The sequence below is a fragment of the Siphateles boraxobius genome, unplaced genomic scaffold (assembly GCF_051911475.1).
Source record: "Siphateles boraxobius isolate OS27281-9 unplaced genomic scaffold, OSU_SipBor_1 77, whole genome shotgun sequence".
NCBI lineage: Eukaryota > Metazoa > Chordata > Actinopteri > Cypriniformes > Leuciscidae > Siphateles > Siphateles boraxobius.
The window spans coordinates 24284789-24309456 of record NW_027509205.1 but is presented as its reverse complement, the minus strand read 5'-3'; the positions used below and the strand labels follow the sequence as shown (position 1 = coordinate 24309456).

The following is a 24668-nucleotide window of genomic DNA, read 5'->3' as shown; positions in this document are numbered from 1 at the left end:
GTAATAAATCTAAATATGAATCGTCTAAATCGAAGCTTCTCGGTGATGGACTAATAAATCTAAACATGAATCGTGTAAATCGAAGCTTCTCGGTGATGAACTGTAATAAATCTAAACATGAATCTCGACTAAATCGAAGCTTCTCGGTGATGGACTAATAAATCTAAACATGAATCGTCTAAATCGAAGCTTCTCGTGATGAACTAATAAATCTAAACATGAATCTCGACTAAATCGAAGCTTCTCGGTGATGAACTTTAATAAATCTAAATATGAATCGTCTAAATCGAAGCTTCTCGGTGATGAACTAATAAATCTAAATATGAATCGTCTAAATCGAAGCTTCTCGGTGATGAACTAATAAATCTAAACATGAATCTCGACTAAATCGAAGCTTCTCGGTGATGAACTGTAATAAATCTAAATATGAATCGTCTAAATCGAAGCTTCTCGGTGATGAACTAATAAATCTAAACATGAATCGTCTAAATCGAAGCTTCTCGGTGATGAACTAATAAATCTAAACATGTATCGTGTAAATCGAAGCTTCTCAGTGATGAACTGTAATAAATCTGAACATGAATCTCGACTATATTTGCGATTGTAGTTGCTGAATAAATGTACTTACGCAACCTCTGTGTGACAATACAAGTCTTTTATGCATTCATGTTTTAATAGAAAAACATGAATGTAATTTAGAATTATTGGATTACTAGATTTCAGTGTTTTAATTTTTGAGAGAAGTTTCTTGTTTTACCAGTATATGATAATGAGCCTATAATAAATCAGAGAACTAAAGTGGGTAAAATAAAACCTGCGTATGAGTTGACAATCTCTAGATTTGTGCTTATAGGTGAAAAAGCAATAATCAGAATGAAATGTAAAAAATAAGTTTCTATTGATTATAATTTTGAGCTAAATATTAAGGATTGTCAATTTAACCATTATGCAGCGAGTTTTCATTGACTAAAACTTGACTAAACAAAAACTGTTACGGTTCCACTGAAGCAGAGTCCAGAGCCCAAATGCAGTTTATTTCATAATAGTGTATCAAAAAAGCAATAACTTGGAAATCAACATAACTTCAATATAAACTTGACTAGGTAATGCATGGCATGGACATGAAACACAAAGCAGTGGACTACAGCATCAAAAGATGACGAAGCTAGATCACCACGCATGGCAAAATCAGGCCTATAAATACATAGACTACTAATGAGCAACACCTGAATGTGATAAAACCAATAAACCAATGAGAACGTAACACAAATGAAAACAAAAGCAAAGAGTAAGTGATGACAAAATCAGTTGTGCATGAATCGTCCTCCAGGTATGACGCTCGTGTGATGGAGGATAACACTGAGTGTCTTCTCTTTCATTATTTCAGGGTGAAAGAGGACGGCCAGGTCCACAGGGTCCTAAAGGTGAATCCGGTGTGACGGTACGTTCTCCCACTGAATGATGTGTGTTTGCAGCGTTTTCATCCTTCACACCGTTCGTACAGTATCTGTTACTCCACCATGGCAGGAAGGCCTCTCTCAGCAGCAGCTGGATCGGGTTACGCACAAGAATAAAGACCCTGTGTGGTGTTTTGGGGCAAGCGAAGGTCTGTTCACACTTCCCGAGACGTAGCTTTGCTCAGGGAGACCCTTTAAAACCTGAGATCCCCAAAGGTCAAGGGTCGTCTATACGAGGAAAGGCACTCTGCAGGGGGACTCGCTCCTGACGAGAGGAACAGTCGCGTGTTGCATCTTCAAAGGCCAAACTGGTGCAAGTTTTAGTTCAGCTAACACAGCTAGAGGATATGTTTTTGTCATATTTAAGGTTTATGACTTGTGTAGGTGGGTTTGTGATGAGAGCATAGTAAGATGTCATGAGGTAGCTCTTGCTTTGGTTTATGAGGTGAAGAGAACCAAAGGTTGTAAAGTCCTTGTAAAGTCCTTTCAGTCACGACTTAAAAGTTGTTGGCCGGAGCTCATTTTAGGTCAGTCTTTTGCTAACAGTGGCCCAGTGTGATTGGATTTTCACTTGCAATCCCAAGAGCACTTTTAAGACTGTGTGGATCTACTCCTAGAAAATGAGCGTTTTCCAAGAGGTGTTTTCTTTGGAAAAGGAGCCCTTTTGGACATAGCTTTTTTTCCATTGAGTGGGGGACATTTGGTTATTTTTTTGAACGGTCAGGTCCGCAACCTTGGACGTAATAAAAAGCAGATCTGTACAGTTAGGTCAGTGGATCCCGGACTGATTCGTCTGAGATGAAACCAGAACCACTGACAGTGGAGATCAAGCCATGACAGATCTCAAACGTTACTCACTATGAAGTGCCGCATAGAAAGATGTCTCTCTCAGATCCCCAATTCTGTTCTCTACGGTGGCGTGTTGAACAATCAGATACACACAGTTTTATTGAAAAATACAGTATCTGTTTAGGCAAGTATTCACACAAAAATTGTAGGTTTTGTCTTAAGTGAGCGTAAAAATTTGGGGGTAAACATCTGATGTGTAACATTATATTATATTTGTGCATTCATTAATATTTCATTAATACACTAAAGACTATGCAGATTATTTTTACATTTGATTATTCAATTCCTGTAATATTTCTTACTGCTTGTTTCTTTCTTGTATTGTATTTGTTTGTTATTTGCATCTTTGTTCTTATTTTTAATAACAAAGATAAAATATCAAAAATAGCTGTATTGTGATTATTAGCGCCCCCTACCGTATAACAGTGAAAACATGGATTGCTGGAAAATTTCATCAATGACTGGGAAGCATTGTGTCGTAAATGACGTAAAAATTCCGTCAATGGTGGGGAAAGGAGTTAAAAGTCCTAATAAACGAATAAAATAATGTCTTTACTTTAACCAGTTTTCCACCTCACCTCCCACAGAATGCCGGAGTCTTTGATCTTGAGCGTGGTGAACTCGTTTAAATGCTGTTTTATTGGTCATTAGTATCTAGAGCACTCTGCTTTTGCAGTAAAATCTTTAAAGAGTTTAAGCAGAAATAGTCCTACAGGCTCAGACCAGGCTAGGCGTAAATCACGGTGACCTCTGATCATCATTGTCTTCTCAGGTGCAATGCAGAAGGCCTGGAATTTTCCAAATTTAGAGGATTGCACCACACTTGATCCTCTCCGCTCGGTCCGACACACAGCGCCACCTGCTGGCAAACAGCCGCCGGCACCACTATCAAATCAGGCATCTAAATATCAAAGTATTAGACTTTATGATTGCATTGTTGTGCTTCAGTACAATTGGCACAGATTGGTTCCAGCACTCGAGAGCAGGCTGGAAATGTTTGCGGGTGAGGAGCTCTGACCTCTCCTCCCCGTCTCACTGTCCGGACTTGTCTTTCTTTCATAGGCTCGAGCTCAAGCTGTCAGACCGGGAAAGCTTTAAAGGGTTTTGACAGTTCTGGGGAAATTCTTAAGGGCTATTAGTCTTATCTTAGGCCACTGGGACTTTAGGCAACACAATCCTAGAAATGTGGAAAAGATAACACGTCAAGAACGACTCTTACTTGTTCTTATGATTGTAGGGATATGGGAAAATTCTTTGCTTTGCGTTCTCACTGTTGTTCTGTAAAAGAGTTGAGTTATAATCGCTTTTCCTTTTTTCACCCGCAGGGTCCCAAAGGCTATCCAGGACCAGCAGGTGTGCCTGGAGAACAGGTGAGCGGATGAGAAGTGTCATCTCAGGTGGATGTCGGCCTTTTGGGAGGTCTTCACAAAGACATTTTACTGTTTCAGTCATTGTCAGACCACAAGCTATATTTAGGTAGTGGTGTTTGCTAAGTCAAGTATAATTGTTGTTATTATTAATCATACTACTGTGTCACGCTAAAAATAGCTTTATTGCCATGCTGCCGTACTGAAATTCTTCCCATTGCTTTCAGATCCTATTTTAGTAGATCAGATAAATGTAAACGGTTCCAGTTGTTGTGCACTGATTCTTGAGACATGGGACCAAATGGACACATTTTTCAGATAATTTCCCTCAATTTAAGGAGTTTTTGTTAATAGCAGCAACATAAATAAATAAGTATATCCATACATGCATAAAATGACTACTGCATTTAAAGCATGTGTGAAAGCTAAATATATGCATTTTTTTTCCAATACCTTTCATATTTTCTTTAATAAATGGAGCTGACATTCAGTTTCAAGCATCCTGAAGTAGAATGCTAGATTTTAGCATTGTATTTGACCTATCTTTTGTATAGCAGCCCTCCTGCCGCACATATTTTTCCTGTACAATCAGTTTTGAATCTCTCTCCGTCCCTCTCTACGTGTTTGACATGGCATTAAACAGATCTATGAGTTGTACCTTTTGTACCTCCTCAATAACCAAGTCCGGAAGGTTTGGAACTCAATACATGGAGACTTTCATTCAGTCACAAAGCGCAGTCTTTATATGCAGTCACCTGATGCAAAGATGATCCGCGCTGGAGTGGCGCAGCTGAGAGGAGCCGCCGTCTGGACTTCAGCCAGGGTCAGGCCGTGGAGAGCCGGTCCGGCCCGTGGATGCTGAGAGAGAGAGAGATGCCATGGGGAACAATAGTGGCTCTATTCGTCCGCTGGCAGCCGTTCTCATCTCTCATTCACGTTTTTCTTTCCTTTCTCCTCAGGGTTTGCCAGGATTGCCAGGCGTATCTGGGGCGGCAGGTTACCCTGGCAGGCAGGTGCAGTGACCGATATCCACTAAAAAACAGTCTTACTGATTCTGTGTCACTACTTCTTTAAATTTGATCCTTAATTTAAAATTAATGCCAGACAGTTGTTCAGAATTTACCGTGCGGTATACTATGCATTGCCAAGTATTTTTAAAAGGAGTATGTGAAACAGAAACAGAAAAACATTTTAAAAAGTAGTATACTACATTGATGTTAATGGCCTCACTATATTGCATAAATAATTTAGAAAGTCGCATCCAGTTATCATATTCAAAATGTTTTTGTTTTTTCTTTGCAAGTTTATGTAAAAGTTTCCCATACCTTGACAGTCCAATATCAAATCAATATATGCTCAAAAATATCTAAAAATAAATATTTTTGATTCTATGTTACTGCTTCTTGTTCCTAAATTTGAAAAATATTCAATTTAATTCTTGTTAGTAGATTTGTTTACTCATGGCATAGGTGGCATGGCTTATTAAAAATTTCAAAATGTCTTGTCCAGTAGGTGCCGCTGTCCCTTAACTGCTCCAGTACCCTCTGGGCATGGTGGTGATGACATACACCAAATTTTGTTCCAATAGGCCAAAGTGTTTAAAAGATAAGGCCTTCTGTCCTGTTCCTTGCCATCGAATAGGCCCTGTTTACACCTGGTGATTTAATCTGTATCTTTTGTCCACCTTCAACCACTTCTGTCCTGATTTCTTTGAGGGGAAGGGTATATGTATTGGCTTTTTCAGATCTTACGATGTAATGGATGAAATAAGCTTGCGCAGTTTACATATGAAACGCACCCGAAGACAAAGGAAAACATACAATGAGCCTCAGCTTTAGTTCTTTAGAGTCGCGAGATCACGCCAAACGCTGAGAGTGTGTTAGAAATCAGGAATGGAGAGAGAACATTGTGCTTGGTATGTTTTTCATCTTCAAACCAAACTTAGGTCTCAAAGTTTAAATCCGTCTGGCTAGTGCAATTCCCATAATGTTAGGTCAGTACGTGGAAAGTAGGCTGTTTGAACACATTTGATGAGTGTTACGAAAAGCAATCACTACGAAAGCAATCTGATCGAATGCGTTTTCGACTACCTCTGGAAGTGGTCGAAAGTGGACAAGCTCAAAACATTTTAGACCTTGTTAACACCTGTATTTTGCTCATAGCTAAGGTAGAGATATTAGGTGTATGGCTTATTAAAAAATTCGAAATGTCTTGTCCAGTAGGTGGCGTTGTCCCTAAACTGCTCCAGTACCATCAGGGCATGGTGGCGATGACATTAACCAAATTTTGTTCAAATAGGCCCAAATGTTTCAAAGATACGGCCTTCCGTCCTGTTCCTTGCCAACAAATCGAATTATATTTTGAAATATTCACTTTGATGCTTAATTTAAAATTAATTTCAGGCAGCTGTTCACAATTTAATGCACGGTATACTGTGAAACAGTACACAATACGCAATTAACATTTTAAGGCAAGACACCACAGGTGAATTGTGTAAAAAATCTAATAGATATCACCACATACTTCTCAAATTAAATAATCGAAGAACACAAAACAATTGTTTTGTATTAGTTTTCTGACATTTTATCTTTAAAGATGTATAAATATTATGAATACATTATGTATAAATATACATATTTCTATTCTGCAAATGTATGCACTAGTTTGCATACATTTCGAGAACAGAAATATGAACATTTGATAAAGCCAGTGTTCATTTTGTTGACATATTTTCTTGACAAGTTTCATGATGTCTGATGTGTGTATATGTGAATGTGTGTAACATTAAAGTATTTTGTTTCTCAGGGTTTGGGAGGACCAGAGGGAAACCCAGGACCTAAAGGTGTTAATGTACGTACAGCTGTTATCTCATGCTTTCCTGTTCAAACAGTGTCGGAACTCTTACATTATCTCACTGTGAGCCACAGGACCAGATAAAAGAGAGAGAGAGATAAATAGAGAATATTGAAAGAAGAATCGAGAGAAGATCGGATCCTTTTAAATTGTTCTATTTTTACTGCTTTGATTCTTGACACATGGGACAAAACCCACAACTTTACCTGCCATTCGTTCTGAAAATTACCATCAGAACGACCATCAATGACCATTACGCAAAACTTTAAATAGATTCAAATAGATATTAAATACTCCTCTTTTATAAGTCCCTGCTAAACATTGATAAAATCTGGCTAAATCAAAGTACAAATATCAAACATTTCATATGCTGTGAGTTTAATTAGGCAACACAACTGGTGAGTTTATAGTTTTTTTTTTATGATTTCATGATTTTTTAGATAATATCCCACATTATAAGTAATCCCTTTTAGTAGCAGCAACACGATAGATAAATAAATAAATAGAATGCGGCTGCATTAAATGCAAATATATTTTTGTCAACATCAGATTTTCATCAATAGATGGAGCTGAAAATCGGTTTTAAACATCATGAAGTTCAATGCCTGATTGTTCAATATTTATAATAAATATTTGAAATTATTTTGTATCTGATGTTGCTGTACAAAAATGTATAGATTTTTCTTATATAGTTTAAGGATTTTTAGAAAATTTCCATCAATTTAAGAAGTTCCTGTTAGTAGAAGCAACACAATAAATAAATAAATAAATAAATAGATAAATAAATAAATAAAATGGCTGCTGCATTTGATACATGTGCAAAATATATACTTTTATTGTCAGCACCTATTATATTTTCATCAATAGATGGAGCTGAAAATAAGTTTAAAACAAAACATCCTGTAGTTCTAGATTTTACAATATTTATCAAAAATATTTGAAATGATTCAAATTGTAACATGTAGTTGCATGCTAATGCAGGTGAATCCATCTGGACAGATTTTCATCTCAAACAATCATCTAAACAATTCTATGATATATGAACCGTATGTCTGCAGTCCTCTAGCCTGTTTTGTCCCAGTCCTCAAGAATCAGTGAGCTGTATAAATTCGAAAATGAGACTGCTGCATCTCAGAGATTTTGCATGTTTCAGAAACGCAATTGCTTTCACCACCTGGCAGTGTGCCGCGGCACAGGAATGTGCAGAGACAGGAGGAGGGCCGTTTCTTTCATCTTTGACTGATAGTACATCTGATCTCACTTAACAAGACAGAACAACTGTACATATAGCGATTCGTCCACTACCAGCAAACAAAAACACCAGCCAATCTCTCACTCACCGCTTTGAAGGATTTGTGTCCAGTGCATGTGGAAGAGATGATATCACACCTGATGCTGACATCATATTGCTCTGTTTTATCCATGTGTGTAAGCTGATTTATGTGTACATTAGTTGTAAATTACTTTAACAGCAATATACATTTTTATAAGGTGACATATAAAACGAGGATGATAAATGAAGCTGTATCTTGTAGTTCAGGGTGAATCAGGTCTGTGTTAATAATCTGTTGAGCATCCAAATTATTTTTGAAATCAATGTGCCCAAATATCTCAATCGAACAAAACTTGTAAGTAGATTGTTTTGCTCATATTATAGGAGGAGATTTTAGGCTCATGGCTTATTTAAAAATTCAAAATGTCATGTCCAGTAGGTGGCGCTGTCCCTAAACTTCTCCAGTACCCTCAGGGCATGGTGGTGATGACATGCACCAAATTTCGTTCCAATCAGCCAAAGTGTTTTAAAGATACGGCCTTCCGTCCTGATCCTTGCCATCAAATTTCTCAATGTATTATACGTAAATGGTACATCAGAGCGCTTTTAACAACTTCATAGTATCAGGATTATGTGTCCACAATTTGGGGACTATTTGATAAAAGATGTAGGAGGAGTTTGAAAAATCTAAACATGCAATTTTGAGCTTTTGAAGACGTTTGTGTTTTCTGTATCAGGGCTTCATCGGACCTCCAGGAGTTGCAGGACCGCCAGGACTGGAGGGAGAGAGAGTAAGTTTAAAAGCATAATTATACAATCGCCATTATAAATTAAATGCGAGAATCAAGCAGATGACATTTGCATGAATTAGAGCGAGGTAACATGCTGCTGAATACTATAGAAAATCTTTTTGAATCTTATCTCAGTTCGAAAACACAGTAGAGTAGTGCACTTACAATGGATATTTAGTTGGCCTGCATGTAGGAATGTGAATAAACTGCTAAAATATTCAACTATCTTAAACAATTATACATTACATTTTAACATGAGACCGGTGAGGTCACCTACAATTCCTGTCTCTAGTCAATTTCACTTGGAATTGTCTCTAGCTATCGTTTGGTACATGCAGCAGAAAATTTCTACTGATTCATTTGTACGTTTACACCTTGCCCCAAAGCATGCTTCACTCATTTTACGTACTGCAGGCCGCATATGCTGTTTATATCTCACAGTATTTCCTTATATCAGCATAATGCTGCTAATGTTTCGTCCAGACATGTTAAACTGACAAACACACATGGGATGTTTAGGGCCGAACGTTGTCAAATCTGCCATCATTCTGGGGTTTACAACAACTCTCAACACAGACGCAAATTCCCAAATGAATGACATGATCCTGGAAACACACAAGACAACATCGTTCAGTTTGATGAAACCCCCCGGCTCAGAATGATCGATGTTTGTCAGATCAGATTTGTTTGTAACTGTGATCATCTCGATGTGTTCCAGGGAATTCCGGGTCCGGTGGGAATCAAGGGTCCCAAAGGAAGACAGGTAAACTCTCTCTTCCTTTATAAGCATTAGTCAGGGGTTGTCATGCAAATGAGCGATGCATATTTAAAACAGATTACTAATGGGTAAAGAAAAGCAAGAACTTGTCGTCCAGCTGTGAAGCCAATGGCATTATGCAGATGGAAGACGTTATGCATGTATAAAAGTTGCATTAGCATTAGTAAAGGAATTGAGAGTGTTATTCTAATTGATGTGTTTGTGGGAAACACTTTCTGCCTCTAAAGAAAAAACAATAGAAATGCCACACAATCTGCTATTCATTGTACAATAGCAGAAAATAATCTGCGATAATCGGCAATAACTCATCATTCTGTTTTTGTGACTTTGGAGTAAATAATATGTGAAATATAACATATTTATGGGAGGTTCAGTGGTGTAGTCTAATATGTAGTCATTGTTCATTGCCGAAGTATTCTTTGGCACACAGTGCTGCGACAAATCGATCACTCCTTTACGACTGGCTCCTGCACGTTCATTCACTGAGCTCGCGGCTGCTGCAACTCACGCTCTCTTCACGACTCAATCGTTTTATCAGTCAAGAAATACCAAGATTTTGCTTTAGTATAATTTTCGGGACAATCAGGGTCGGATTCGGGACAACAGCTTAGATTTCGGGACTGTCCTGAATTTTTCGGGACTTTTAGTCACCCTACTTCAGGCATTCAGACATGTTTTAAAAAATCTTATCATGACATATATACTTTCCTGTAGCTCAAACAGTAGAGTGTTGGCGCAAGAAAGGGAAAGCAAGAACTGATAAGAATGTAAATGTGTAACATGCAATGCAATGTAAGTCGCTTTGGATAAAAGTGTCTGCCAAATGCATATAACTATTTGATTCAAAATTTGCCCATGATCTGTTATGGGCTATATCATAATATAGCGTTTCTAATGTTCTCAATGGAAATTATCCATATATAATGAAATAATGATATTTGTTTAGACACCCATAGTTTCTTCATGTGAGAAACTCTTGATAAAGTTAATATCAGCCTTGTAAAATCTCAGCTGATTTAGTTTGAGTTGTGCCTGAGAAAGCCCTGAAACATCACATTAGAGCTGTTGTGCCAGCTGGGCTCGCTGCCCGTCGTCTGCAGGAATGATTAATCCCAGGCGTCTTGAGTGAGGATGAAAGCTTGCTGGAAGATTTTCAGAGGCGCTTGGCTCGGAGAGACACAAGCAAACATGCAGACGGAGAACATACTGTAAAACACTCGTATTTACACTGCGGATTCTTTACTTTTCTTTAGAGCAACATGCACTTATCATGTATAGAGAAACAAAGTAGAGTCAAACAACTTCAAGATCAAAGTCACAGGCAAACTAACTGTTCGGATGTGTGTGAAGTCATGGAAAAGCATTACCTCAGGACAAGAGCGTTCAGATGTTTGAATGTCAGCATGACTGATGTGAGACTGACAGCGTCTGAGCTGATCTGAGATCTTTTACAGGGTGTTGTTGGTGATGCGGGCGAGAGAGGATCTCCTGGACCTGACGGAAACCAGGTACGTGTTTCTCAGCCATCAACACTGCACTGGACTGCACATGTTCTTCTCTCTTTAGTGTGTAATGTTGCTTTTTCATCTGTGTCAGTGTTTCTGAACTCCTGAAACGCCTCCATTGTATCTTGAGTTTCTTCCGGGAACGAACACGTCACAATATTCCTCATTTAAATAATTAATACGCAGAATAAAGGGGCGGGGCCTGGTTGAGTTAGTTAGTAGTGTGTTAAACTGGTGGTTATGGTAAGGGGCGGGACATTTCCCAAACACACTCGAAGCGCCTGAAGAGCACAGTGTGCTTTTCAGAAGGAGGGGCTTCATAGAGACAGGAAGTAAACAGAGCGTTACTGACAGACTGGGAAGAGAGGAGCCGCAACAATGGAGAATATGAGGAGAATAATCAACATTCAATCAGGAAAACCTGTTCTAGTAGAGCACAACATCAAGACTTTGTGAAAGGGCAGAATATGGGCTCTTTAAATTAAGATACATTTACTTGAGAAGCAAAATTATTGAAGGATCAAACCTAAAGGATCCTAAATTTATTCCTACATAAAAGTTATAAATACACCAATTATGATTATCAATAGGAAATCAAAATGAATTTAAAGAAAATCTTTCTTGATCGTAAAAGGTCTAAACTTCCCATGTGATGTAACTTGACTTTGATACAATGTCCAAAATTAAACAAAGTATCACATGAAAATGTATCCAGATACTCAGATTCTCCTTGTTTAATCCCATTATAATTTATTCCAAATTATGATATAAATTCCAATAGGAGTCTATATACATGTGCACAGAGGCTATTTTGACTATAGATGGTGTTTCCACGGTTTTGGAATAGAATTGTGCTGAAACCCCAAGCAGCTGTAGGGAATAGGGATAACTTTAATGTCTTCTGCTCAAAATCAGTGATAAATAAAAGCAAAGAAATTTCAAAGATGTTTGAAAATAATGCTACATGCAGACAGAAGTGCAGAGCTGTTTCTCATGGTTTTGTGTGTTTCAGGGGCCCGTCGGAGGAACCGGCAACAGTGGATTCCCAGGCCTGAGAGTGAGTCCTATACACACACACACACACACACACACACACACACACACACACACACACACACACACACACACACACAGAGTTCAGAATTTTTGTCCTCTCTGAAGACGTGCGGATATAACTTCATATATTGCTGATATTACTTCATATATTGCTGATACCGAGAACCAATTATTCAGAATGAAACCAATAGTTAGGAAAACAAATCTCTCCCAACTAATGCTGTAACTGTACAGGGAATCCTCTCATTTGGTAAATTACTATAATACTAGAGGTTAAAATTAACAACAGAGCCCTTTATAACTGCTATTTTTTTAAGAAATAATAATCTCACTCAAATAAAAGCTAAAATGTTTGTATGTAAGTCAGTTGCACGTAAGGTAGTTTTCATAAACGCTTGTCTACCTGACAAGTTTATTCAAACACACATATATAATTAACAGTAAATAAGCTTCTCTATAGTGTTTTATTGCTAACTTACTCTCCTGAGGTAAATGTGACGTTATATTATATCTTTCTCAAGCTGTTTTATTGACGTCTTTCTGCGGTTAAAACACTGATTGATGGATTTCATGAGACATGATTCCTTTCAGTAAGTTGTTCTGTATCTTTCAACATTCCTTCTGATGTTCGTTGATGTTTATTTGCTGCTGGAACTAGTAGTAAAGAGGAATAAATTACTCTTCAGCGATCTGCTCAAAGCTCTTTGAGATTATTGTACGGGAAGTGCTTCATATTTCAAACACAGCCTGCGTTAATTTAACTGTTATTGCGTTATTTCCGCATAAACTTCAACAGCCCTAAATTCAACACAAGAAAGATTCTTTTCACACACAGTATGAGTTGCAGTCTGACACATTTTTCAGCCCCCTTTTGATTGACAGGATCTAATCTGCTGATCATCAGCTGTTTTTAAACAAACAAATAAATACAAATAAAAAAAACAAATAATGTATTTTAGCGGCCGATACATCTGTGCATCTCTACTTCAAACAAACACTAACAACAGGGGCACATGAGACATATCCATTAACTGACATAAAATAAATGTCAACTGCAATAAAGTAAAATATAAAAGAAACTGGTCTGCCTAAACCTCAATACACCGCTTTTATAATTTATCCTTTAGTAACCTTAGTTACATTACTTTGTTGAAGTATTCTGATTAATAAAGTAATATAGCTTGTTTGCATAACCGTGTAGAGTTTTCAGTTGAGCATGAATACAAAATCAGATTTAGACCCTGTTGTAAAGTTGTTATCTGTTTTTTCTGAGGTCTTTTGGTTGGTTTTCAGCAATGTGTTCTGCTACTGTACAGAGTTCAGTCCCGCCGGCAGCTCCTGCCAAGAGATTATTAATAATACTTTGTGTGTCCTGGCGTCATAAGATAAACTACAGGATGAGAAGATAAACTGCTTGATTTTAGGCGAGATGAAAAGAGACAGAAAGCACCTGAGGTCATAGTCACTCAACATTTACAATTAATCATTTAGCAGATGTTTTTAGCCTAAGTTACTTACAAATGTGGAGAGCAAAATAAGCAATCAAACCAACAATAGGACAACAATATGTAAGTGCTGTGACCAGTCCCAGTTAGTCTCCTAACTTTTTTTTTATAGATATTTAGAATAGTAAGTGTGAGTATTACTGTATCAAGTGATGATGATGAAGATGTGTCTTCAGCAGTTTCTTTAATTTGGCTAAAGACTCAGCAGGTCAGGTTGAGTTCAGCAGGTCATTGCAGGTTTATGAGGAGAGGATTACGTGTGTCTCTTCGGCTCGATAAACACACTCTTGCTGCAGCATCTGGATCAGTTGCAGAGGTTTGACAGTGATGCTGGAAGGAGAGAGCATTACAATAGTCCAGTCTGGATAGAACAAGAGCTTGGAGAAGGAGTTGTGTAGCGCCGATAGTCAAGTCAAGTCACCTTTATCTATATAGCAGTTTTTACAATACAGATTGTTTCAAAGCAGCTTTACAGATATAACAGGAAAATAATGTTGTAATAGTATTGTTAAATACATTGTTAAATAATGTTCTTAGGAAGGGCCTGATCCTCCTAATGTAGTATAAGACAAATTTGCAGGACCAAGCAGTTCTAGCAATGTGGTCTAGGGGGTGGTGATGGCGTAGTGGATAAGACACATGCCTTTGGTGTGAGAGACCCGGGTTCGAATCCACTGTGATACACCAATGTGTCCCTGAGCAAGACACTTAACCCCTAGTTGCTCCAGAGGCGTGCAACCCCTGACATATAGCAATTGTAAGCCGCTTTGGATAAAAGCGTCAGCTAAATGAATAAATGTAAATGTAAATTGTCTGTGAAGTTCAACTGATCATCAATCACAACTCATGGGTTCCTGGCTGTCCTGGATGGAGTTATGGATGATGAACCTAGCTGAATAGAGAAGCTGTGATGAAGTGTTGAGTTGCTCGAGAACACAAGCAGCTCTGTTGGATCATCAGGTTGGAATGAGAGGCTGTGTGTCATTAGCATAGCAGTGATAGGAAAAGCCATGTTTCTAAATGACAGATCTCTGCACTCTGCACAAGGTCCCAGCACTGAGCCCCGAGGCACTCCAGTTTCTAGATGATAGCAGTGATGGGGAAAAAACATGTTTCTGAATGACAGATCCTAGTGATGACATGGAGATGGAGAAAAGAAGCAGTCCCAGCACAGAGCCCTGAGGCACTCCAGTATCTAGATGATAGCAGTGATGGGAAAAAAACATGTTTCTGAATGACAGATCCTAGTGATGACATGGAGATGGAGAAGAGAAGCGGTCCCAGCACTGAGTCCTGAGGCACTCCAGTATCTAGATGATAGCAGTGATGGGAAAAACCATGTTTCTGAATGACAGATCCTAGTGATGACATGTAGATGGAGAAGAGAAGTGGTCTCAGCACTGAGCCCTGAGGCTCTCCAGTATCTAGATGATGGCAGTGATGGGAAAAAACATGTTTCTGAATGACAGATCCTAGTGATGACATGTAGATGGAGAAGAGAAGTGGTCCCAGCACTGAGCCCTGAGGCTCTCCAGTATCTAGATGATAGCAGTGATGGGAAAAACCATGTTTCTGAATAACAGATTCTAGTGATGGCATGTAGATGGAGACGAGAAGCGGTCCCAGCACTGAGCCCTGAGGCACTCCAGTATCTAGATGATAGCAGTGATAGAAAAAGCCATATTTCTGAATGCCAGATCCTAGTGATGACATGTCAAGTCAAGTCATCCTCATTTATATAGCGCTTTTGTAGATTGTTTCAAAGCAGCTTTACAGAGATAAACATATAATTTAAAGGTATTGTAGGTAGAAATCCACAAAAATACTTTTTGTCAAAATTTGTTTAAACTGTCTTTATATATCAATGCATAATTAAAATGTAAGTACTCTGGAAAAGAAATTATAAAAATCGAGTGTCTGTAGTCCTCTTAGGACTACAATAAACACAGCTCATTATTCCATTAACTCCCACTCCCTCCCTACTCGGCTCCTTCCAAAGCCACGCCCCCAAAACAAATGAACGCGCGATCCCGGCCGTTCGCTCAGCTGGAAGAGTCGGACGTGTTTACCAGCTTTACCAGATGTAGTGACATCATGTCAGAATCACAAGTAATAAAATAACTAACTTTATCAGTATGAATATAAACAATTAACATGGCTGTTAGTACTCACTATCCAGCTCGCATAACGATACTTGTAAAGTTTAAAATATTTTACTAGCTCGTAACGGAATCAAACTCAATATAAGGCAAAGCTATAAATAGCTTCATTGATACACGTTTGCCGTTACTATCAGTTACACTGTGATGAAGGTGAATTTGTAAGATTCATAACATAAGATTGTTTACAGATAAACTGAATTACATACACTCAAACACCTTCTCACAACTGCATTGCAGACCCAAGATAATATAACACACACACACACAACATATATTGTATGTATAGCACATACAGATACAACATAAAGACATATGTAAACATATGTAGAGCATATAACAACAAACCAAACGTGAAAAAACGGAGTAGGTAGAGTTCACGGTGAAAATAGGAACACAGTTTAGGCAGAGGGTAAAGCTAGGTATAAAAATAGATCCCCTAAACTTTTTAACCTAAAGTTAGATTCGGCGAAATTAAATAAAACAGCTTTCGACTGCAGATAGGCCTATTGCTTATTTATCGTCTCAACCCTGGCTCACTAACAGTAACGTTATACTAGTCGACACCAAAGTTACACTGTCATAGCTAAGCCAGTACCGTTAGTTATGCTACGTAACGTTAGGTAGCTAATATTAGGTAGTTACGTGTGCTAGTGATACATGCTTCATGAAAAAATAAATGCCATCAAAATGAAAACAGCAAGATTACCTGTCCAGCAGAAATAAAGCCATCATGGAGTCACTTTTCAGCCCCTTGAGATCACTCTTGACTTCGCTGCCTCTATATGCAGGTAACGTTACTGAGAATTGTGACTGTTCTTTCTCTGCCATAATTGTTTGTTATTACTAGCTTCCGTTCCTTTTCAAACGGGTGCGCGCATTTGGGCTCCTCCTGTATCAGCAGAGGTGGTATCCATGGTAGCGAGGGAGAGTGACAGTCGCCCCAGCCAATCATTTCTTTCGTCCCGAATGGAATAATGAGCTGTGTTTATTACAGTCCTGAGAGAACTACAGACACTCGATTTTTATAATTTATTTTCCAGAGTACTTACATTTTAATTATGCATTGATATATAAAAAGACAGTTTGAAAAAAAATGGAAAAAAGTATTTTTGGGCATTTCTACCTACAATACCTTTAAGGTAACAGAGATTGGTTTGGTTTTATAGTGGTTCTTGAATAATGTTTTTTCCAGCTAAAGTTACTTTTGATTGATTCACTTCCGTCTAAATCATCATTTGTTATTAAATTAGGGGCCGCTAAGACGACACCGTTCTCTCTAAACAGACTTTAAACGCGAACCTGTGATATTAAGACTTGATTCTATAGTTATGTGCGTTTGAATATATGTGCACAGGTTTTTAATTCCTTTCCATGGTAAAACCATGCCTAAAAAAATTACTTGTTTATAAATTTTTATGCAGAATTTTATTTTATTTTATCACTTCGGTTAGGTACGCAAACCGAAAAATTCCACAACGCTTTATCTGTAGAGTGGTATAGGGTTCCTCCATAGGGAGAGGCTAGTTGGCACTTCAGCACTGCATTGTCATCGGGTCCAGGCAAAGGTCCTTCGTCAGATCTGGAAACCGCCTGGATCCGGCAGGCTGCGGGAAAACCTCGGGATAAACAAAGACACTAAAATTAGCGTAGATGCCATTCTTCTTATGATGTAACGAGTACATCAGGATTTAAGGGAAGTGTTCCCAGTTCCGTCTGACCTAATCTATGCAGCCTAATATTGAATTATAGAAGTCTATAATGTGTTATGTGTATGCTAGGTCAAAGAGATGTGTTTTTAGTCTAGCTTTGAAATGACAGGCTGTGTCTGCTTCCCGGACAATGTTAGGAAGATTGTTCCAAAGTTTTGGTGTTTAATAGGAAAAGGATCTACCGCCAGCAGTCGATTTTGATATTCTAGGTATTAACAACTGGCCGGAACTTTGAGATCGCAATAGACATGAAGGACTATAATCCGTTAAGAGCTCGCTCAAGTACTGCGGAGCTAAACCATTTAGTGCTTTGTAAGTAATCAGCAATATTTTAAAATGTATACGATGTTTAATAGGCAGCCAATGCAGTGTTGACATAACCGGGCTAATATGGTCATACTTCCTGGTTCTGGTAAGAACTCGAGCTGCTGCGTTTTGACCTAGCTGTAGTTTGTTTATTAAGCGTGCAGGGCAACCACCCAGTAGAGCATTTGTTAATGAGAGCATATGACGTAATTTAGGTATATTCTTGAGATGGAAAAATGCGGTTTTACAGATACTAGACACGTGACTTGCAAATGAAAGATTGGTTTCAAAGAGCACATCCAGGTTCCTAACTGACGACGAAGAATTCACAGAGCACCCATCAAGTGTTAGACAGTATTCTAGGTTATTACGTGTGGAAGTAACATGTAGATGGAGAAGAGAAGCGGTCCCAGCACTGAGCCCTGAGGCACTCCAGTATCTAGATTATAGCAGCGATAGAAAAAGCCATGTTTCTGAATCACAAATCCTAGTGATGACATGTAGATGGAGACGAGAAGCGGTCCCAGCACTGAGCCCTGAGGCACTCCAGTATCTAGATGATAGCAGTGATGGGAAAAACCATGTTTCTGAATGACAGATCCTAGTGATGACATGTAGATGGAGAAGAGAAGCGGTCCCAGCACTGAGCCCTGAGGCACTCCAGTATCTAGATGATAGCAGTGATGGGGAAAAAACATGTTTCTGAATGACAGATCCTAGTGATGACATGGAGATGGAGAAAAGAAGCAGTCCCAGCACAGAGCCCTGAGGCACTCCAGTATCTAGATGATAGCAGTGATGGGGAAAAACCATGTTTCTGAATGACAGATCCTAGTGATGACATGGAGATGGAGAAGAGAAGCGGTCCCAGCACTGAGTCCTGAGGCACTCCAGTATCTAGATGATAGCAGTGATGGGAAAAACCATGTTTCTGAATGACAGATCCTAGTGATGACATGTAGATGGAGAAGAGAAGTGTTCCCAGCACTGAGCCATGAGGCTCTCCAGTATCTAGATGATAGCAGTGATGGGAAAAACCATGTTTCTGAATGACAGATCCTAGTGATGACATGTAGATGGAGACGAGAAGCGGTCCCAGCACTGAGCCCTGAGGCACTCCAGTCGCTAGATGATAGCAGTGATTGGAAAAAACATGTTTCTGAATGACAGATCCTAGTGAGGACATGTAGATGGAGAAGAGAAGCGGTCCCAGCACTGAGCCCTGAGGCACTCCAGTTGCTAGATGTTGGGTCTTAGACACCTCACCCCTCCACAAAACCCTGAAGGACCTACTGAGAGGTAAGACTTGAACCATTGGAGTGCGGTTCTGGAGATGCCCTTCATTATGAGGACTGACATGAGGATCTGGTGGTTAACTGTGTCAAACGCAGCAGACAGATCCAGAAGGATGAGAACTGAGGATTTGGAAGCTGCTCTTGAGTCTCAGAGCTTCAGTTACCGAGAGCAGGGCCGTCTCAGTTGAGTGACGTTTTTGAAACCAGACTGGTTGTTGTCTAGGAGGTTGTTCTGTGTAAGCAATGTAGAGACTTGGTTGAACTTGACTCGCTCAAGCACATTTCAAGTGTTCAAGTGTCACAAACATTACATCAGGGTTTGTTAGCAGGAGTTTAATAAGCAGATAACATTGCTCACAGACATCTTTGAGATACTATAGCTTATATATATATATCTGGATGAAAAATTTTTTGTTGAATGTTTTATGATGTAAAATGTTTTATCAACAGTTTAATTTTGTTTTTAATATTTATTAAAATATTTTAACTTTAATTTAATGATTTAATTTGAGTAATTTGGCCATCCATGATTTTTTTATTAGTTGTTGTTGTTTTATATAAATATGTCTGTATAGTTTTTATAAATGTTTATTCCAGTTTTAGTTTTAGTTTAGTACATCAAGTTAAATTAAATGTAAATGATAAATGTTGAAAATATATATTTTATTGCTTTTCGGTTAATGTTTATTTTATTTCGAGTAACGTACATCATGGTTTTAGTTTTAGCTAACAATAATAACCCTGTTAAATTCACTCTTACATTCCTCTTCAACTGTTTTCCTTCATTGGTAATGTGTGTTTCCAGGTTTGATTGCTGCCATATGTTCGGCTCCTGCAGGTCTGTTTCATGAGTTAAAAAAGCCACTCCTCTTACATGTCGTGTTCAGTAGGCAGTCTCTAACAATCGAGGACTCCTCTGGTTGTTCCGGCTTTAAAACGCACATGTCCGAGGCTGGCCGAAGCCCCAGAGTCTCGTAAAGCGGCGGACAGAGATGTCAGACGCGTTTCTCTGCTGTCGGGATGTCAGGCGGGAAGATTTAAAGCGGGATGTTGCAAATTCTTGATGCGTTTTCATCCTGCCTTCGCTGTTGTTACTGTATGATCCGTGTTTTCCTCTTGGTGACGGAGAGGGTGTGAGAGCCATGAAAATCAGTTTTATGCAATGAAATGCCCTGTTGATTCCTGCTCCGATATGTTGAGTCGGACACACTTAACTGGGAAGTACATGAAATAGAGACAAAATAAAGGTTACAAAAGGGGGTTTTCTCAGCAATGCTGTAGAAGAAACATTTTTGTTTCCCTAAAGAACCTTTCATTTTTTTCTTAGTGTGTGAAGAACATTTTTAAAGGGGTAGTATAATGCCCTTTTCACAAGATGTAGAATAAGTCTCTGATGTCCCCATAGTGTGTATGTGAAGTTTTAGTTCAAAATACCCGAGAGATATTTTTATATTAAAATTAATTAAAATTGTCACTTTTTGAGGGTGAGCAAAACACGCCGTTTTGTGTCTGTCCCTTTAAATGCAAATGAGCTGCTGCTCCCGGCACAGGGGGCGGAGCTTCAACAGCTTGTGTAATTTTACCTCACACAGACATGCACTGAAAATTTCAAAAACGTTTAGCCTTTAATGTTCAAACCGGAGTCAGACAAAGATTAAGAGACTTAAGAAGAAGTGACAACATGTAGAAGCAACATTTCTGAATGGTTATTTGATGAATTTATGTAGATGATGTGTAGTTATATTTTAGTCATTGATTAGCATATTCTGTCTTGATAATCTATAAATCGTGTTTCGGGGGCGGGGCTTATGTAAATGTTAGGGTTTGTGATGTCACTAACCCAGGAGGAATGTCCTGTAGTTCCTACCAGCCGTTTGTTGTAGTTCTTAAAAAGCAAATTCTTTAAAAGAAAATATCTTTGCTTTGAACTTTGAGCGTTGTAACTTTGCAGATGTTGTTTATGCTCAAACAGCAACATTACACACTAACTAAAGTTAGAAAAGTGAAATTATAATCAACCCCCTCCATAAATAACCTTTTATGGAATAATTTGATTCCATTGATGCCAGTTAAGAAGAACAAGAGAGTCTTGCTTCTGTTCTTGATCCGTTAGTTCATGCCGGCTGATGCTGTGAAACAAATCGTTCGGTTCTTTACATTAATATAAACTATAAACCATACACTACCGTTCAAATGGTTCGGGTCACTTTTTGAAGAGAAGTTAATACTTATATTTATCAAAGACTCATTAAATTGATCCGAAGTGACAGTAAAGACATTTATAATGTTACAACAGATTATGTTTCAAATTAATGCTGTTCTTTTGAACTTTCTATTCATCAAATAATCCTGTTTTCAACACTGATAATAATCATAAATGTTTCTTGAGCATCAAATCATCATATTATAGTGATTTCTGAAGGATCATGTGACACTGAAGACTGGAGTAATGATGCTGAAAATTCAGCTTTGATCACAGGAATAAATTACACTTTATGTACACTGATGTAAACTGAAATAATATTTCACTGTTTTTACTGTATTTTTGATCAAATCAATTCAGCCTTGGTGAGACTTCTTTCAAAACATTAAAAAATCTCACAGACCCTGAACTTTTGAATGCAAGTGTTTCATTTTTTTATTACGTTGCTCGTGTAAAGATCTCAGAATCAGCTTGCACTAACTATTATCTGTGAATCTGACATATTAGCACATTTCTCCCTGAGTTCAGAGGTTTTGCATATCATATTCCCTAAATACAGACAATAAGTCATTTTTCACCTTCTTCTCTTTCTTCTGTCATTTTTCTTTATGATGTGTGACGGACAGAAAAGCTTTTTTATGGCATGTGTGTGATCTGTGCATCTATTAAGACCTCTCAGCTCCAGATGTGCAGATCTCCTTCAGGCCACACGTCTATTAAAGCCATTATCATGTTTTTCGCACATGTACTATGGTAAAACCATGGTATACTGTTAATGCTTGAATTGATGTAATGTTTTGAAATGTCTCCTCTCAGTCTAATATGATGATTTGATGCTCAAGAAACATTTATGATTATTATCAATGTAACTATGATACATTTTATTTTTCAGGACTCTTTGATGAATAGAAAGTTAAAAAAAAACACATTTATTTGAAATAGAATCTTTTGAGCAGTTTAGTGCATCGGTGATGAATAAAAGTATTGATTCGTGCAGTTTTCCTGTAGGCTCTGGGTGAAATGGAGGCTGGTTCCAGACATACATGCGGTTTATTGTTTACTGTCTGACGGGACATAAAGCCTTTAATGAGAAACAGCCTCACAAACTGCACTGTTAGAGAAGCTGAGCACAGACCACAGGCGCCGTACCTTGACATGCTTTAAAATATACAAATATGACCAGAAAATATTTTAGAACAATATATTGTTAAAGGTATACTGTCATTTTTTTTTCAACTAAATTTAAATAATAAATCAATACATCATCAATGCTTCTTCCAAAACATACTTTTTCCCTGATATAGAATCCAAAACATACTTTTTCCCTGATATAGAATATCTAAATATTTTCCCAACAAAATGCATTATGTATTACATGCTACCTGACAACATAGGATTCCATTCATTATGCTAAGCTAAGCTAAGCTAGCGTCGGCGCTGCCAAACTAAGACAATGCATGCACTGAGACAAAAATGCTTTTGCCCACCTATCTTAATGTAGAGGAGACGGTGAATAAGCCCTATTTCAAAAAACGGTGGAGTGTTCCTTTAAATCACAGGATAATGTGGATTTAGGACTTTGAGTTCATTGCCAGTTTCCAACATGTTGAAATTCATAGCAGACGAATGTCATGTAGGGCTTTCACGCCGGAGGATCCTTTTTAGTTCCTAGAACTACTGGCGGAAGTTCCCGGATGTTGGCGTTTTCGCAGGATCTAGGAACGATTTTAGTTCTAGGAACTCTTTTTGGAGGAACCGATTTACTCCTACATCAGAGTCGTTCCAGTCCAAAATTGTCATGCCCTTCACTCGCTAACTTCAATATTATGAAGCTGCAGCTACAGTCCCCCACCCAGAGTCCCGCATTCTCAGACCCCTCGTTTTTCCTGACAGCTGTTCGGAAGATCGAATAACACCCTTATCCAAATGCCATTGAAAAAAATAGGATGCAATATTACGGTCTCGTTTTATTTAAATTTATCCATATAAATATTTGCGTTCCCTGCTTAATGCATCACCCTAATTATAGCCTATATATTTACTCCAGAAACTAACACTATGAACATGTAAAACAGTGATAGATGAGCCTCTTAATCTTTACTGAGACCGAGAGAAACATGATTATGTATTTCAGCTCAGAAACACTGAACATCAAACACACGAAATAACTTTTCATTACTGTCTACTTTCTGTGTATAACAGTTCTATCTCATAATGACATATTAGACAGGTCGTCAACTAATGAACAGGGAGAATACGAGCGCTGTGTGTACTGGCGTTCTCAGCGCTGTCAAAATAAAAGTCTCAACAACAAGCGCGGCTCACGTCACAGAGTTCCTACTGGCGCTGCGAACGCAACCAGGAACATGTTCCTATGGGATCCATTAGTTCTCGGGGAACCATCCTGGTGACTCATCCTGACAAATCTGTCATTCAGTGAATCTGTAAGGTATCAATCACTAAACTACAGTAAAGATGAACTGCTGTTCTTCTGTTCCCGCAGGGTGATCCCGGGATTGAGGGACCCCGTGGGATTCCTGGCATTGTGGGACTTCAGGTAACGGTCGTCAGTTACGCCTCAAGCTGTGTGATCTCTAACCTCATTGGCTGGACACTGAAGATCTTGTTCTCTCATTGGCAGGGCCTGAGCGGAGGGGCGGGGCCTCCTGGAATGAAAGGTGATAAGGTGATTTAAATATTTCTATTATTGCAGCGAATATGTGAAAGTATAAGGTTCATTCATTTTTATAATTATATGTGCATGATCTTTGGGATCAAAAAATAATTTTCTTCTTCAGTATTTTTGTCTTGTTTTCTAAACATTGGTGCTGATTGTCGGTCAAAAATGTTATTTTGTTTTTTGTCAATTAAATGAATGTACTATATTTTAGTTTGTAAAATGTTTTTTGTTTAATATTTTGTATTTTTAGGGGATTTTTTTATACTAAATTATATTTACGCTGTATTTATAATACATTTATTCACTTTTTGAGCATAGACCTGAAAATTAAATTTCCAACTTAAACTGTTGTAAATCTTGAGTGCTTTAGAGCACAGACTTACGTTTGATCTTTTTTCAAAGACGACACTTGGCAGATCATTGTTTAAAAAGTGAACATGAAAAAAGGTACAGAATTTTACGTTTATTGTTATGAAAAATCCCAAAAAATACTATTTAAAATTTTTATTTTAAATATTTATTTTTAAATACACGTTTAAAAAAAGAGAATCATAGCCATAAATCTAAACAAATTGTGCTCAAAATCTGAGGTTGATATCTCAGTAAATGCTCTTTCAGTGAGAGTGTGTTCGGCTGCAGTACCAAACGCTTCCACTAGAGGAAACCCGTCTCTCATTCATTTTAAATGCGCTCATTTCTGAACGCGAGAAACACAAATGTGACTATTTATTTCAGGACCATTTAACCTTTTCCAATCATGTTCATGTGTGTGTGTGTGTGTGTGTGTGTGTGTGTGCATAGTGTCATAGCAATGCACACATAGCAATAGCATAGCAAGTGCCAAAACCTTCGTACCATTCCGATGAAGAAGAAAAAAAA

General features: G+C 38.2%; 1 protein-coding gene across 2 annotated transcripts in view; it reads left to right on the top strand.

Annotated features, from left to right (window-relative positions):
- col24a1 (collagen type XXIV alpha 1) overlaps positions 1-24668 on the top strand; it is a 153356-nt gene that overhangs the window by 55091 nt on the left and 73597 nt on the right. For both annotated transcript variants that reach the window (XM_077218635.1, XM_077218634.1), the window contains 10 exons: positions 1388-1441; positions 3632-3676; positions 4633-4686; positions 6479-6523; positions 8537-8590; positions 9309-9353; positions 10823-10876; positions 11886-11930; positions 23613-23666; positions 23751-23795. In XM_077218635.1, coding sequence (XP_077074750.1) covers positions 1388-1441; positions 3632-3676; positions 4633-4686; positions 6479-6523; positions 8537-8590; positions 9309-9353; positions 10823-10876; positions 11886-11930; positions 23613-23666; positions 23751-23795 — 495 coding nt within the window. The remainder of the gene's footprint in view (positions 1-1387; positions 1442-3631; positions 3677-4632; positions 4687-6478; positions 6524-8536; positions 8591-9308; positions 9354-10822; positions 10877-11885; positions 11931-23612; positions 23667-23750; positions 23796-24668) is intronic.